The sequence below is a fragment of the Ovis canadensis genome, chromosome 4, assembly GCF_042477335.2.
Source record: "Ovis canadensis isolate MfBH-ARS-UI-01 breed Bighorn chromosome 4, ARS-UI_OviCan_v2, whole genome shotgun sequence".
Taxonomy (NCBI): domain Eukaryota; kingdom Metazoa; phylum Chordata; class Mammalia; order Artiodactyla; family Bovidae; genus Ovis; species Ovis canadensis.
In genome coordinates, this window is record NC_091248.1 from 22,797,510 (window position 1) to 22,810,670 (window position 13,161).

General features: G+C 42.2%; 1 protein-coding gene across 3 annotated transcripts in view; it reads left to right on the plus strand.

The window, feature by feature from the left end:
- CDK14 (cyclin dependent kinase 14) overlaps positions 1–13,161 on the plus strand; it is a 720,213-nt gene that overhangs the window by 421,917 nt on the left and 285,135 nt on the right. For all 3 annotated transcript variants that reach the window (XR_011256569.1, XM_069587335.1, XM_069587336.1), the window contains exon 10: positions 670–763. Coding sequence is in view for 2 of the 3 variants with exons in the window: in XM_069587335.1 (XP_069443436.1) it covers positions 670–763 (94 nt within the window). In the remaining variant the exon portion in view is untranslated. The remainder of the gene's footprint in view (positions 1–669; positions 764–13,161) is intronic.

Below are 13,161 nucleotides of genomic sequence, written 5' to 3' on the forward strand. Positions count from 1 at the left end.
GTTTATGTTCAGATCATTTGCTTTGTTTTAAAAGTTCTCCAGATGATTTTGATGCAAAGAGAGTCCTGGAAAGTTAGAGAGAATAACACGTTATGAATTTGTGAAACCGAGTTCAAAAAGCATGGTAGAACAAGACTATGGAGGCTTGCTATATCAGGCTAAGGAGTTTCTTGATTGTATCCTGAGTGGAGGTGAGTCAGTGAGATTTATACTTAACTGGTTTCCACCATTTTCTGAGCCTGGTGTGAAACAGTGAAAAGTGAAAGTGTTAGTCGCTCAGTTGTGTCGGACTCTCTGTGATCCCGTGGACTGTAGCCCACCAGGCTCCCCTGTCCATGGGATTCTCCAGGCAAGAATATTGGAGTGAGTAGCCATTCCCTTCTCCAGGAGATCTTCCCGACCCAAGGATTGAACCCTGGTCTCCCACACTGCAGGCAGATTCTTTGAGCCTTGTATAGTTGTATCTGTTTGGAACCCTTTCTGGGGAGTAGACAGAGAAGGGCGACAAAAGTTATGGGGTCTAGGTGCAGTGGCACCACCCTTTATACTTGTTGAGAGTGTTATTTATTTGCTGTTTCTCTTTGTAGGAGTAGATGTTCTAATTGCAGATTTAGTTTTCTAAGCAGAATATATTGAAGTTTTTGTAACAGTTCTTTCTTCTCTGTTTAGGGGAGTTGGCTGCATCTTTGTTGAGATGATCCAGGGAGTTGCTGCTTTTCCAGGAATGAAAGACATTCAGGATCAACTTGAACGAATATTTCTGGTAAGTTCTGTACAGAATGCTTCTGAGGAATGTTGGTTCTGAATGCATTCCTTAGTGACAAATCCTACAGTGATAGTGGAAAATAATTTCAGATTTGTTAGTTGTCACATTTAATTCTAACATATTTTTGGGGACCTTTGCAAAAGCAGGAAATTAGTGAAGAATTGTGTTTTTAAACTACTGCACATGAATAATATGCCAAAACACTAAGAAAAGATAGAATGTCGGAGGCAATATAGAAAAGTGGGCTAAAAATGAAGGCTCTGATAGGAAAATGCCAAATAATTTATTTAGATAGCCCCTGCTTCACACCACCTGCTCTACACCCTGTTGGTGTGTCTTGACTCCCTCCCACTCCCACCCACTTAACTTTTTTCCAAAAAGCAAAGCATGAAAAGAGAGAAAGGGAGGATGGTAACTTTAGAATGGAGAAGCCAGGCAGCTAGTACCCCAGCCTGGTCTTCAAAGTTAAGATCATCAAAGGGAAGTCACACTGATAGCGTGTACCCTTTGCATCAATATACTGAGGATGGCACTTTGCTTCTGTGGCCTTCCTCCCAAAATTATAACTCCACTCTGATCAGGAAAGGACATCACACAAACCCAAATGGAGGGACATTCTACAAAATACCTGACTAGCACTTTTTTAAAACATTTCAATTGGAGGCTAATTACTTTACAGTATTGTAGTGGTTTTTGCCATAGATTGACATGAATCAGCAATGGGTGTGCATGTGACCCCCATCCTGAACACCCTTCCCCTGACTAGTACTTCTTAAAACTGTCAAGGTCATGAAACACATAAAGTCTGAGACGCTGTCACAGCTGAACGAGGCCAGGGCGACATGAGAACGTAATGTCATGTGGTGTCCTGCATGGAATCCTGGGAGGAAAGAAGAGCATTAGGGAAAGAGGAGTGCAAGGCAAGTGAGGTGTGCGGTATAGTTCATATCTGCATTGCAGAGTGTGCTTCTTAGATGTGGTGGGTGTTGCGTGTAATGTCAGGTTTCAACAGGGAAACTGGTGAGGCGTAAACAGGAACCCTCTGTACTGCTCTCCACCGTTTTGTATAAATCTCAAAGTATTCTGAAGTTAAAAATTTTTTAATCTGCACAAAATAAAAATAAACGTGTTCTGTGGCTAGATAACCTTGGTTTGCCACCTACTCTATCACTTGGGGCAAGGAACTTAGCTCGCTGAGCCTTAGTTTTTCCCATGGGTAAGATGAGGTTTATTATATGCCATGTGGCTCAGTGGTAAAGAACCGGCCTGCCAGTGTCGGTGACCTGGGTTCGATCCCTGGATCGGGAAGATCCCCTGGAGAAGGAAATGGCAACCACCCCGGTGTTCTTGGCTGGGAAATTCCATGCACAGAGAAGCCTGACGGGTTACAGTCCATGGGGTCTCAAAGAGTTGGACACAACCGAAGCAACTTACTTAGCACTATAGCAGTAGTACCAAAAATTTTGTTTCATGAAAGCATAGTTTATTGATACAGCTTAGTTAGAGTTTTAATTTTCAATATTATTTTTATAATGTAAGCATTTCTAATAGGTACTATCTTGTTGAATTGTTTCTTGTATGGAGATTTTGCAATTATTTCTTGATTTTATAGCAATTATTTCCTAATTTTATGGATATTCAGATACCTTTGAGCTATGATGAGGCTTTTAATAAATCAAATGAATCATTGTAAATTTTGTGTGGAAACATTGATAAACCAAGCTGTTGTTTGCTCTTATTAGAGCACAGAGAACCTTAAATGCAGATAAGTATTGTGATTTATGATAATAATGCCTTCATTTACTGTAATTTTTTTTACATGTGTAATGATTTTTACAAGTAAAATGTCCTTTGGTAATTAGATAAAGATCCTCATCTATATGAATTTGCTGCTTTATAATTAAATAATGTTAAGTTTTACCCTAAAGAATTAGACGTGAGCAAAAAAAGAAATCTACAAACTTCTCTTGACAGTAAATGTTATCATCTTAAATATTCTATTTCCTCCACTGACTTCTTTAAATTTGCACATGTTAGCCATGTGACACCTTAAACTAGCAGACTCTCTCAGGAGTTGTGGGATCATTGGAAGAAGAAATTTTACTAGACCAGTATCGTTGAATCACTAGGGAAAAATGCTTTTCCTTGGTGACCTTTCATGTCTGGATGACTTAAATGTGATTAAATCCATGTTCACAGGCTTCCCATGTGAACTGCCAGAGACTTTTCTAAAGCAGCATATCTGGCCTGTGGGAAAGCATTGCCAAGGAGGTAATGAACTCTGAAGAGTCATGAAACGTGGGATTGTTTGGTTCGTTTTGTGTTTTAATACAGAGATTAAGTCCATTCATTTGCCTGTGAACTGTATGTAGAAAGGTGTTTAATAACTTTGAAGCACAAAATTAATAGCTTGTTACCCTCCATCACTAATATAATTAACTCCCACACATTGAGCCTTTATGTGAAAAGCAACCAAGATCAGTCACTAGAGCCTTTATATTTTTCTTTTGAAGGTTTCCTTTTTTCTGAGGTTTTTCTTTTTTCTTCCTTTGATGGGAAGGAGCAGTTCACATTTTTTAACAAGTCCAGTGTGTTCACTTCCACGTACAACAACAGTGTTGATATATGTAAGGTGAGCTGGCTATTCTACAACCTGAGATTTCACCATTAAGTCATTTCCCTTGAAATTGTGATGCTCATATACGAGAAAGGAAGGGAAATAATGGAATTTTGATAAATTATATTCAAGACATTTTGAATCACCAGGTGAATGGGTACCTACTTCTCTAGCGGTGAGTCTGCCTTTAGAGGAAAAGAGTGATTTATTTTATTTCTTCAATGGTACTCACTTTTTAATGTGCCATGATGTTTTCTATTTACCTTTGTTAGTTGCAAAAATAAGCAGTAGATGTCTACACCCAGGTAAATACACACTCAGAGTGACAAGATCATAACTAACAAGAAATTTTGTATTCTAATCATATTGTTCTGAACTGAAAGAGAAATCTACTTGATGAAACCCTGGGAACATTCTTCTGTCATTTCACAACAGCTGGACAAATGGCAGAGAGTGCTTGCTCAGCTGTTTGAGATCTTGGCAGATGCTCCTGGGTTTGTGTGGCTCATGACCGCAGAATACCGCAGCCAGGACGAAGAGGCTGGCATGATTGTGTCTTGAGGGCATGTCCTAGTTCTCCTTGCTTTTGAATGTTGATTAACCCCAGAGGTTCACCTTTCCCTGTCTCCTGGGTCTTCTGGCTTGCAATGGCATTTCATCCACCAGTTATTTGCTAACACATTGTACATTATTTGATTGGTACCCTTGTTAAGTGTTTCTCTTCCTCGTATATGTCATTCAGAATTTAAAAGAGTGTGTGTCTGTGTGTGTGGAAAGAGCCATTTGCAACTTTGAAATCTGCAACTCATCCTGGCTTTTGAGTCCAATCCTTCCTTGAGCTTATGTGTTTCGCAGTGAACTGGCTGCAGAGATGTCGTCTGTGGACCCAGTTCCAATCCCTGTATTCTTATCCTGGCTCTCTTTCCAGGATCTTTTTTTTTTTTTTAACTGGAGGATAATTGCTTTAAATATTGTGTTGGTTTCTGCTGTACAGCAGTGTGAGTCAGCCATAAGTACGCATATATCCCCTTCCTCTTGAGCCTCCCTCCCACCACCCCCCATCCCACCCTTTGGGTCATCACAGGGCATTGGGCTAAGCTCCCCATGTTATATAGCAGCTTCCCACTAGCCATCTGTGTTTCACAGGGGCAGTGTATATGCCTCAGTGCTCTTAACCATAACCCTGAGGTTTCATGATTGGCTGCTGCTGTTGCTGCTGCTGCTGCTAAGTCGCTTATGTCCGACTCTGTGCAACCCCATAGATGGAAGCCCACCAGGCTCCCCCATCCCTGGGATTCTCCAGGCAAGAACACTGGAGTGGGTTGCCATTTCCTTCTCCCATGCATGAAAGTGAAAAGTGAAAGTGAAGTCGCTCAGTCATGTCTGACTCTTAGCAACCCCATGGACAACAGCCTACCAGGCTCCTCCATCCATGGGATTTTCCAGGCAAGAGTCCTGGAGTGGGGTGCCATTGCCTTCTCTGTTCATGATTGGCTAGAACAACCATATAGTATGCAAAAGAAAGTTCCCGTCACTTCCTCTGATGGTCATTACCAGCCAGCTGGGTATAGCAGCCATATTGTTAAGATGGAATATTGCTGTCACAGATTTGCATCTCCACTTCCAGCGCTGGGGTGCTTGAGGTGATTTCTGCAATATTTCTTCAGCACTCACTCTGCAGCACTGGGTACAATGGAGATGGAAAGGAATCTTATCTGCCGTGCTATCTGCCCTGGAATAAATGAGGACGATCAAGACAGGCAGGCTAGACATACCCTTGGGAATGGAGTCATGAAAAATTGCTGAGCAATTGCTCAGCAGATGGGAGATCCAGTCATTGTAGGTCCTGGATTCGTTAAAATACTTAACTCTTAAGAGTTCAATACTGAATTACTGAACAAGCCATCTTTTCTAATTGGATTGTGGTTTCTGCATCCATAAAGGGAGAAGTTGAGCCAAATGATTTTAATAATGTCTTGCTGCTCTAACCTTTTTTAATTCTAAATATGCACGATATTACAGGATTATGCATAAGGGCTGTGGGTGTTCTGATAAAATTGCTAAGCACATTTTCGTTAAGCATTAAGAAAGGATAAGATTTGAAGTGGAGTAAGGGAGATGGGCAGTCCGGGAGTGGAGCAGGCGCAGTAGGTGTCTGTCTTATGTGCCTGGAAGGGGACATTGGACATTGAAATTTGGACCCTGAATGATTGAGGACTTCTAATTTTATTTTATTTTTTAAGTAATAAGGAGACAGTACAGTGTTTAACAAAAGAATAGTAAAGGTTAAAATGACGTTTCAGCAAAATTAATATAATATGATATCATGATAAATTCAACTGTATTAAAGCTGGCAGAAGCAGAGAACTAAGCAATGTATCCTGGAGTGAAGAATACTAAAAATATTAAGCAATGCTTTTGGCTCAGATGGTAAAGGACCCACTTGCAGTGCAGGAGATGCGGGTTCGGTCCCTGGGTTGGGAAGGTCCCCGGAGAAAGGAATGGCTACCTACTCCAATATTCTCGCCTGGAGAATTCCATGAGGAACCTGTAGGGCTACAGTCCATGGGGTTGCAAAGAGTCCCATGACTAAGTGACTCACACTTTCACTTAGAAAATCCAAGTCAGGAAGATGGGTTATAATACTGTCCACCTGGGAATAAAGGCCCCTTCTAATTTGTGCATGCTTCTTTCAAGCCTTCCATCAAAAGGCATCGTTATTTCCATGGTAGTAAATTTTCTTTAGAGCCTTAACTTTTTAAAAAATAAAGCAGGAAAAATTTTAAAGCAGTATGAAAATAAGTAAAAACTACCATTTAGAGATAACCAGTGGTAAATATTTTTATATTTTCTAGATTTTCACAACTGGGTTAATAATTTATGGTTTTTGTGTTCAGCTTCTCTTTATTTTTGTGTTGAACAGGGAGCAATTTCCATGCCATTAATATATGCTCGAAAATATTTTAATTATGCTATAATATCTTATTAATGTGCCCACACATTGCACCATCACTGGGTAATTTACTTGAGGTTTTTATGCTATAGTAAACATCACACATTTTTATTCCATTCACTTATTCTTTCAACAAGAATTATTAGGCATCTGTTCTGTGCCACGTGCTGTGCCTACAGCCAGTGGGAAACCAGCAGACACGGTCTCTGCTCACCTCAAGTGTACTGTTAGCTGACATTGGAATAGCTTCTAGAAGGTCAGATCAGAGGATGTTGTCACAAAACTGTGGTGATCCATAATGATTCAGAAGAGAAGGGAGGCAAAGGTGACTCCAGAGTGTCAAGCTCGTGGAACTAAGTGAGCCATGAAGTCATGGAAAATAATGGGGACGGTGGAAAGGAGTTCCATCGGAGGGAGGAGAAGAAGAGAGGTCCAGACAGTGGACTTCGGATGATAGCAGGTGACCCCGACGGAGACATCTAGCACACATCTCTTACCCTAGGGACTCGGGAGATAAGTGCAGATCCAGGGATCATCTGCCAGGACCAGACAACGCTAGGTCCTAAAGCATGCTAGTTCTTGAATAATGAGAAGCTGGAGGAGAAGGAGAAAGGCCCTGCCTAGCCCTCGGGGACACAAAAGTCAAGGTAAGGGCAGGCAGCCAGGACGTGAGGATAAAAAAAGAAAAAAAAAAATCACTCCCTTGAGGGAAATTATAGATCTACTCGGGTGTGTTTATCTGGTGGGTGAGAAATGCCGAGACCAGCGCCCTTCGTTTCTGTGTTTCCTCAGCATGGCCCCCCCACTGCCCACGTAGTATGCCACACATACTGTGTTTTTGCAGTAAATGCTTTTAACCCAGAGGATGAGCTACGTCTCCTGTTGGAGAAATGGAAGAATTGACATGGAAAATGCATCTGAGTTTAATTAAGAAAGCGTAGCAGACTATCCGCAGGGCTTCCCAGCTGGCACAGTGGTAAAGAATCTGCCTGTCAGGGCAGGGGATGCAAGGAGACGCGGGTTAGATGCCTGGGTCGGGAAGACCCCCTGGAGGAGGAAACGGCACCCACTCCAGTATGCTTGCCTGGAGAACCCCATGGGCAGAGGAGCCTGGTGGGCTGCAGTCCACGGGGTCACAGAGTTGCACATGACTTAGCACAGCACAGCACTGTCTAGGGTTTTCACAGGAGACTTATGATTCTCGCCAGTGTGTCATGGATGCTGGAATGAAGGTGAGCAGGGGAGCAGGTTCCAGCCCCTCCACTTAGGATGCTGTTTCATTAAGATTTTGTGTGTGAAATAGGTCTCACTGCTGAAAGGAAGATTAGAAACCCTTGGGCTAACAATATCTTAAGTTCCTCGCAGGTCAAGAGTTCTATGAAAAAGAAAAGTCCCTATGGAAGAAAAATGATGGAGAGAAAACAAAGATGTTAGAGAAATAAAAATTGAGCGACTCCCACATGGAGACCTTAGATAGATGTTCTAAGAAAGAAAGTTCTGTGCTAGTAAGCTAATAGAAAGTTTGGTAGCAAACTTCAGTGAGATCATTTCTGTTGAGAAAAAAGAAAGATAGTGGGATGTCCTACTGCAGAAGAGATAATCACATTACTTTTTGCAAAGAAACTTTAAGCTGGTTGTTACCCAAACATGTGAATTGGCTCACGTGGTAAAAAACATATTGTTTTACCTTGAGGGTTCTTACATTTACTTTATAGTGTTACAAACTTTCTATACATGGAAATGAAAACTTTTTCATTAAAGCATTCACTTTGTAGTTGTTGCTCGGTTTTCAACAATTATTTATTATGTGGTTTGTTGTTGTTGGGTTAGCCGCTCAGTCATGTCCAACTCTTTTCAATCCCATGGACTGTTGCCCATCAGGCTCCTCTGTCCATGGGGATATTCCAGGCAAGAACACTGGAGTACGCCCTCCTCCAGGGGATCTTCCCAACCCAGGGATTGAAGCCAGGTCTTCCACGTTACAGGTGGATTCTCCACCATCTGAGCCACCAGGGAACCCCCTACTATGGGCTAAATACTCTTTTTCCATGTTCTAGGGAGTCAGCATTGCACCAAAGTATGTGGTCTCATGAAACCTATATTCCTGTGGGGAAAAATAGACAACGAGCAAATTAATATATAATGTGTCTCCTGAGTGTTGCATGAGAGATGCCACTTTACATATGGCATTCCTGGGAGGTCTGTCTCAGAAGGGTGCTGATACTTGCAGAGTGAGGTTAATCAAGGCATAAAACATGCAGGTACCAGGGATCAGAGCATTTAGGTGCAGAGAATAGCAAGTTGGTGCTTAAAATCAGAGTTCTCAAACCTGAATTTGTTGAATTAAGGATCATTCTTCCCAGTGCATCAAGGTGACCGCTAGCATTCTTCTGACTCTGACCTCCTATGTAGAAAGCATTTTCTTATATGAGAAGTCCTTGCTTTGTGTGATACATTAAATTCCTGTACAGGTTGATATTCAGACATCAGATTGAGCAAATCAATAAGAGAATTTGAAGTACACCTGTGTGCCTGTTTCAAGTCAGAATTATGGTGGAGCATGAGATTTGAGCTTCCTGATTTAGTTCATCAGAAATGTTGGTATAGAGAGAAGAAGATGAGCAATGTTTCTGTTGGAATATTTGGAGAGTAGATAATGATTTAGAGGAGAGAACAGAGAAAGAATACATACAAATCAAAGAAAGCCAGTGAACACTTAAAAAAAAAAAAGTCAAAAGTAGAATTTCAGGAATTCCCTGGTGGTCCAGTGGTAGGACTCTAAGCCCTCACTGCCTGCCTAAGGCACAGGTTCAATCTCTGTTCAGGAAACTTAAGTTCCCACAAGCCACATGGTGCAGCCAAAAAAAAAAAAAAATTTTTCAGAAAGAAAATCTCTATCACCTGTGCCAAATACGACAGTGAAGTCAGTGGAGAAGGGTGCTGTGCTGAGAAAAGACCACTGGTGGTACCTTTTAAAGGAATAGATCCAATAGTGTTGGATATTTGAAGTCGGGTTACAGTGGATTTAAAGAGAAAGTGTGCAGCAAAAATATTTGGAAACATTGAGTATAGACAACCTCTTGGAGAATTGTCTGAGTGAAGAAGATTAGAGATCACCTTAAGGGTATTTTTGAAATCAAGACATAAATTTTATAATCTGTCATAAAGATTTTTATAATAATGAGGACAAGAAGGGACACCAGAGATATAAGGAAGCATATTTGATGGGTCAGGAGATTGGCAGGCAAGAGTGGATGAGTGGAAAAGACAGGGTCTTCAAAATGGGGATGAAAAGATTTTCCAGAAGATCAGAAAGAAGAAAGGGAAAGGAGAGGAAGATGTAGATATATGTGGTAGAGGAGAAAAAAAGGGAGCTGAAGATAACGTGATCTGTATGATTCTCAATGAAAGGGACAGTGTGTGACTGATCGTGATGTGCGTCTGGGGGTAAATGTTGAGGGAAATGGATAATATTTGCAAAGGTGCTGTAACACCAAATGGTATTATGATTTCTGCTATGACAAGAGAAGGAGGTCATGGCTGACCGCATTTGTTAATCAGTTGATCTGAGACATATTGTAGGAATAAAAATGCTCTACTTCCAATTTTTATGATTTGTAACCATTTACTTTCCTATTATCATAAGATTACTTTTAGGCATATCCATCTTCACTGTTAATGTTTCCCAATTGTCCTAGTTTTCACAAAGACCTTCCTGGAGGCAGTGGTTCACATCTGCTGTCTAACAGTCTTAAATGCTTTGAGAATATTTTAACCTCATATACCCCTCTTTGATATTACCATTTTCTTTATACATGACTTTATTGTCAGTGTGAGATTACATACTGGCTGTTACAATTATCTCTTGTTATGTAACTACCTCAAAACAGTGGGCTAAATCAACAACAGTTGTATTTTAAAAATATCTGTCATCCTTTCAGGGTCAAGAATTCAGTAAGGGGTGGGCCAGGCAGTTCTGGACTTGGGAGGGGGATCTCTCATATGGTGACATATATTATGGTTGTAGACCAATGATGGCTGGAGCAGAAGCAATCAGAAGCTGGAGCAGTTGAGGGCTAGCCAAATTTCTCTCTCATTGTGTTCTTGAGGTCCTGTGTGGGTTTTTCTCTATGTGGGCAAGTTTGAGCTTCTCATTGGGCTTCCTTGGTGGCTCAGATGGTAAAGAATCTGCCTGCAGTGTGGGAGACCTGGGTGCAATCCCTGGGTTGGGAAGATCCCCTGGAGGAGGGAACGGCTGCCCACTCCAGTATTCTTGCCTGGAGAATTCCATGGACAGAGGAGCCTGTTGGCTACAGTCCATGGGGTCACAAAGAATCAGACACAACTGAGTGACTTTTACTCACTCACTCATGGGATAGTGGTTGCATCTGAAGAGTGGATTTCCTAAGAGGACCAGATAGAAACTTCTTAGTTTCTCTTAGCTTCAGAAGTCTTACAGTGAGTTTCTCAGTCAAAGCCATCCCAACTCTCATGGGAGAGGCAAGGGGAGGGGACATAGACTCCAGTTCTAGATGGAAACGAGTGTCAAGAATCCTGGGGCCATGTGTTAAACCTGCTGCATTGCTTATGTACATTCCCATTAGGGTGTATTGCCATTTTGAGCTGATAAAACAGCTTTGTAGGGGAAAAAAAAAAATCTGGGAAACAGTTTTTATCAAGTTTCTAAAATTGTTACTTTTTCCCATACTCCTTATGGCCGTTACCATACTGCTTCTCATGATAAATATAAAAGTGCGAATTGTCAGAGTGTTACTTGATGGGTCATGAGGTCCCTTATTTGCTCATCCTCCTTTTCTTCCTTTTTTGACTAACAAGTTCACAGATGTGTCAGCCTGAAAAAAAAAAAAAATCGTGATATACCACCATAGGGCGGCACATAGGAGGTGAGTGAGAAGGTGGTGACACTTCTTAGCAAATTCTCAGAAGGTTATCCATAAAGTAGATTTCTGTAGCTCAGATTCTGCCTTATTGGTTTTTTTTTTTTTTTTCCATTTGGAACATGTTTCCATATAAATCTTTCATTGCTCAGATTGTCACATGTCATCTCTTGTGGTATGGTGCCTGTCATCTAATACGGCGCCCAGTGACCCCCACCTCCTGGTATTTATGCCCTTATGTAATCCCCTCCCCTTGAGTGTGGGCTGGACCTAGAGACTTGCCTCCAATGGATAGACTGTGGCAAAAGAGAATGGGATATTCCTTCAGCAGCTAAGTTACAAAACCTGCTACTTCCTTCTTGCTCACCCTCTCTTGCTGTCTCACTGGCTCACTCTGGGGGAAGCCGGCTGCCATGCTTCCAGTTGGAGGGCCCTCCTGTCAAGGAACTGAAGTTCCAGCTGGCAGCCAGTGAAGACCTGAGGCTGGGCAACCGCACTGTCAGTGGGCTTGGAAGAGAATCTCTGCTGGGTGAACCCTTGATATTCGAGATGCTAGTGATGCTAGCACCCAGTCGCTCAGTGGTCTCTGATTCGTCGGGACCGTGGACTGTAACCTATGAATCTCCTCTGTCCATGAGGTTTTACAAGCAAGAATACTGGATTGGGTTCTCATTTCCTTCTTCCAGGGGATCTTCCTAATCCAGGTATCGAACCTATGTCTCTTGCATCTCCAGGCCAGTTCTTTACCACTTGCGTCACTTGGGAAGCCCTTTATATGTGAGACTGCAGCCATAATTAACACTTCATTTTTCAGATGTTTATTAATTTGTTTGGCTGCACTGTGTCTTAGCTGCAGCATGTGGGATCCTGTTCCTTGATTAGGGAACAAACCCGGGCCCCCTGCATTGGGAGTGTGAGGTCCTAGCCACTGGACCAGCAGAGAAGCCCCAGTTAACACTTTAACTGCTACCTTTTGAGAGACTCAGAGGCACCCAGTTAAAGGTATTAGCACCAAAATGGCAGTTTTCTCAATCCTTGCCCCCAAAAGGAAAGAATTCAGTCAAGAGACATAGTAAGTAGCAAGAGTTTTATTAGGCAAACAAAAGTGGGCTCCAGAGAGACAGAAGGAGGAGCAAGTAGTCGGGAAACCAGAAGCAGAACTGCAGTAGGGGTCTGGTTGGTGACAAGCCCCTCTCTGAGTCCTGACGTTTGACTGACAGGGTGATTGACAGCTTTAGGTTATGTCTCTTTTCTCCTCGTGCGCAAGACTCTTGCACACAAGCATACCCCGCAAGGTGGGTGGGGGTGGGGGACGCGAAAACCTCAATGCTAATTTGTTACAAATACAGCATAATGAACCTCAGTTTCCCAAAGATCTTTTTAGATCTTTGTGTATCTGTGCCAACCTGTGCTGGTGGTGGTGTTGTTTTTCTTTTGTTTGGTCTTGATAAGGCTGGCAACTTAGTGGTCCTCGTGTACAGAAAGGGAAGATCTTCAGAATCTTTCCTGTTTTCACTTTTATTTATTTATTTATTTTTAAGCAATATAAAAATTTATTTTTTCTCATATCATGAGTAATCTGGGGTAGGCCAATGCTGGCATTGGTTTAGTGTCTCCATAATATCACAGCAAAGTCGCCATGTTGGGAATCACTTCCTGAATATACTACATTCTTAGGCCCCACTCAGGGCTTCCCAGGTGGCGCTCGTGGTAAAGAACCCGCCTGCCAATGCAGGAGATGCAAGAGACGCAGGCTCAATCCCTGGGTTGGGAAGATCCCTTGGAGGAGGAAATGGCAACCCACTCTAGTATTCTTGCCTGGAGAATCCCATGGACGGGGGAGCCTGGCGGGCTACAGTCCATGGGGTCGCACAGAGTCGGACACGACTGAAGCAACTTAGCAGGTGGCACAGGGCTTCGAGAATCA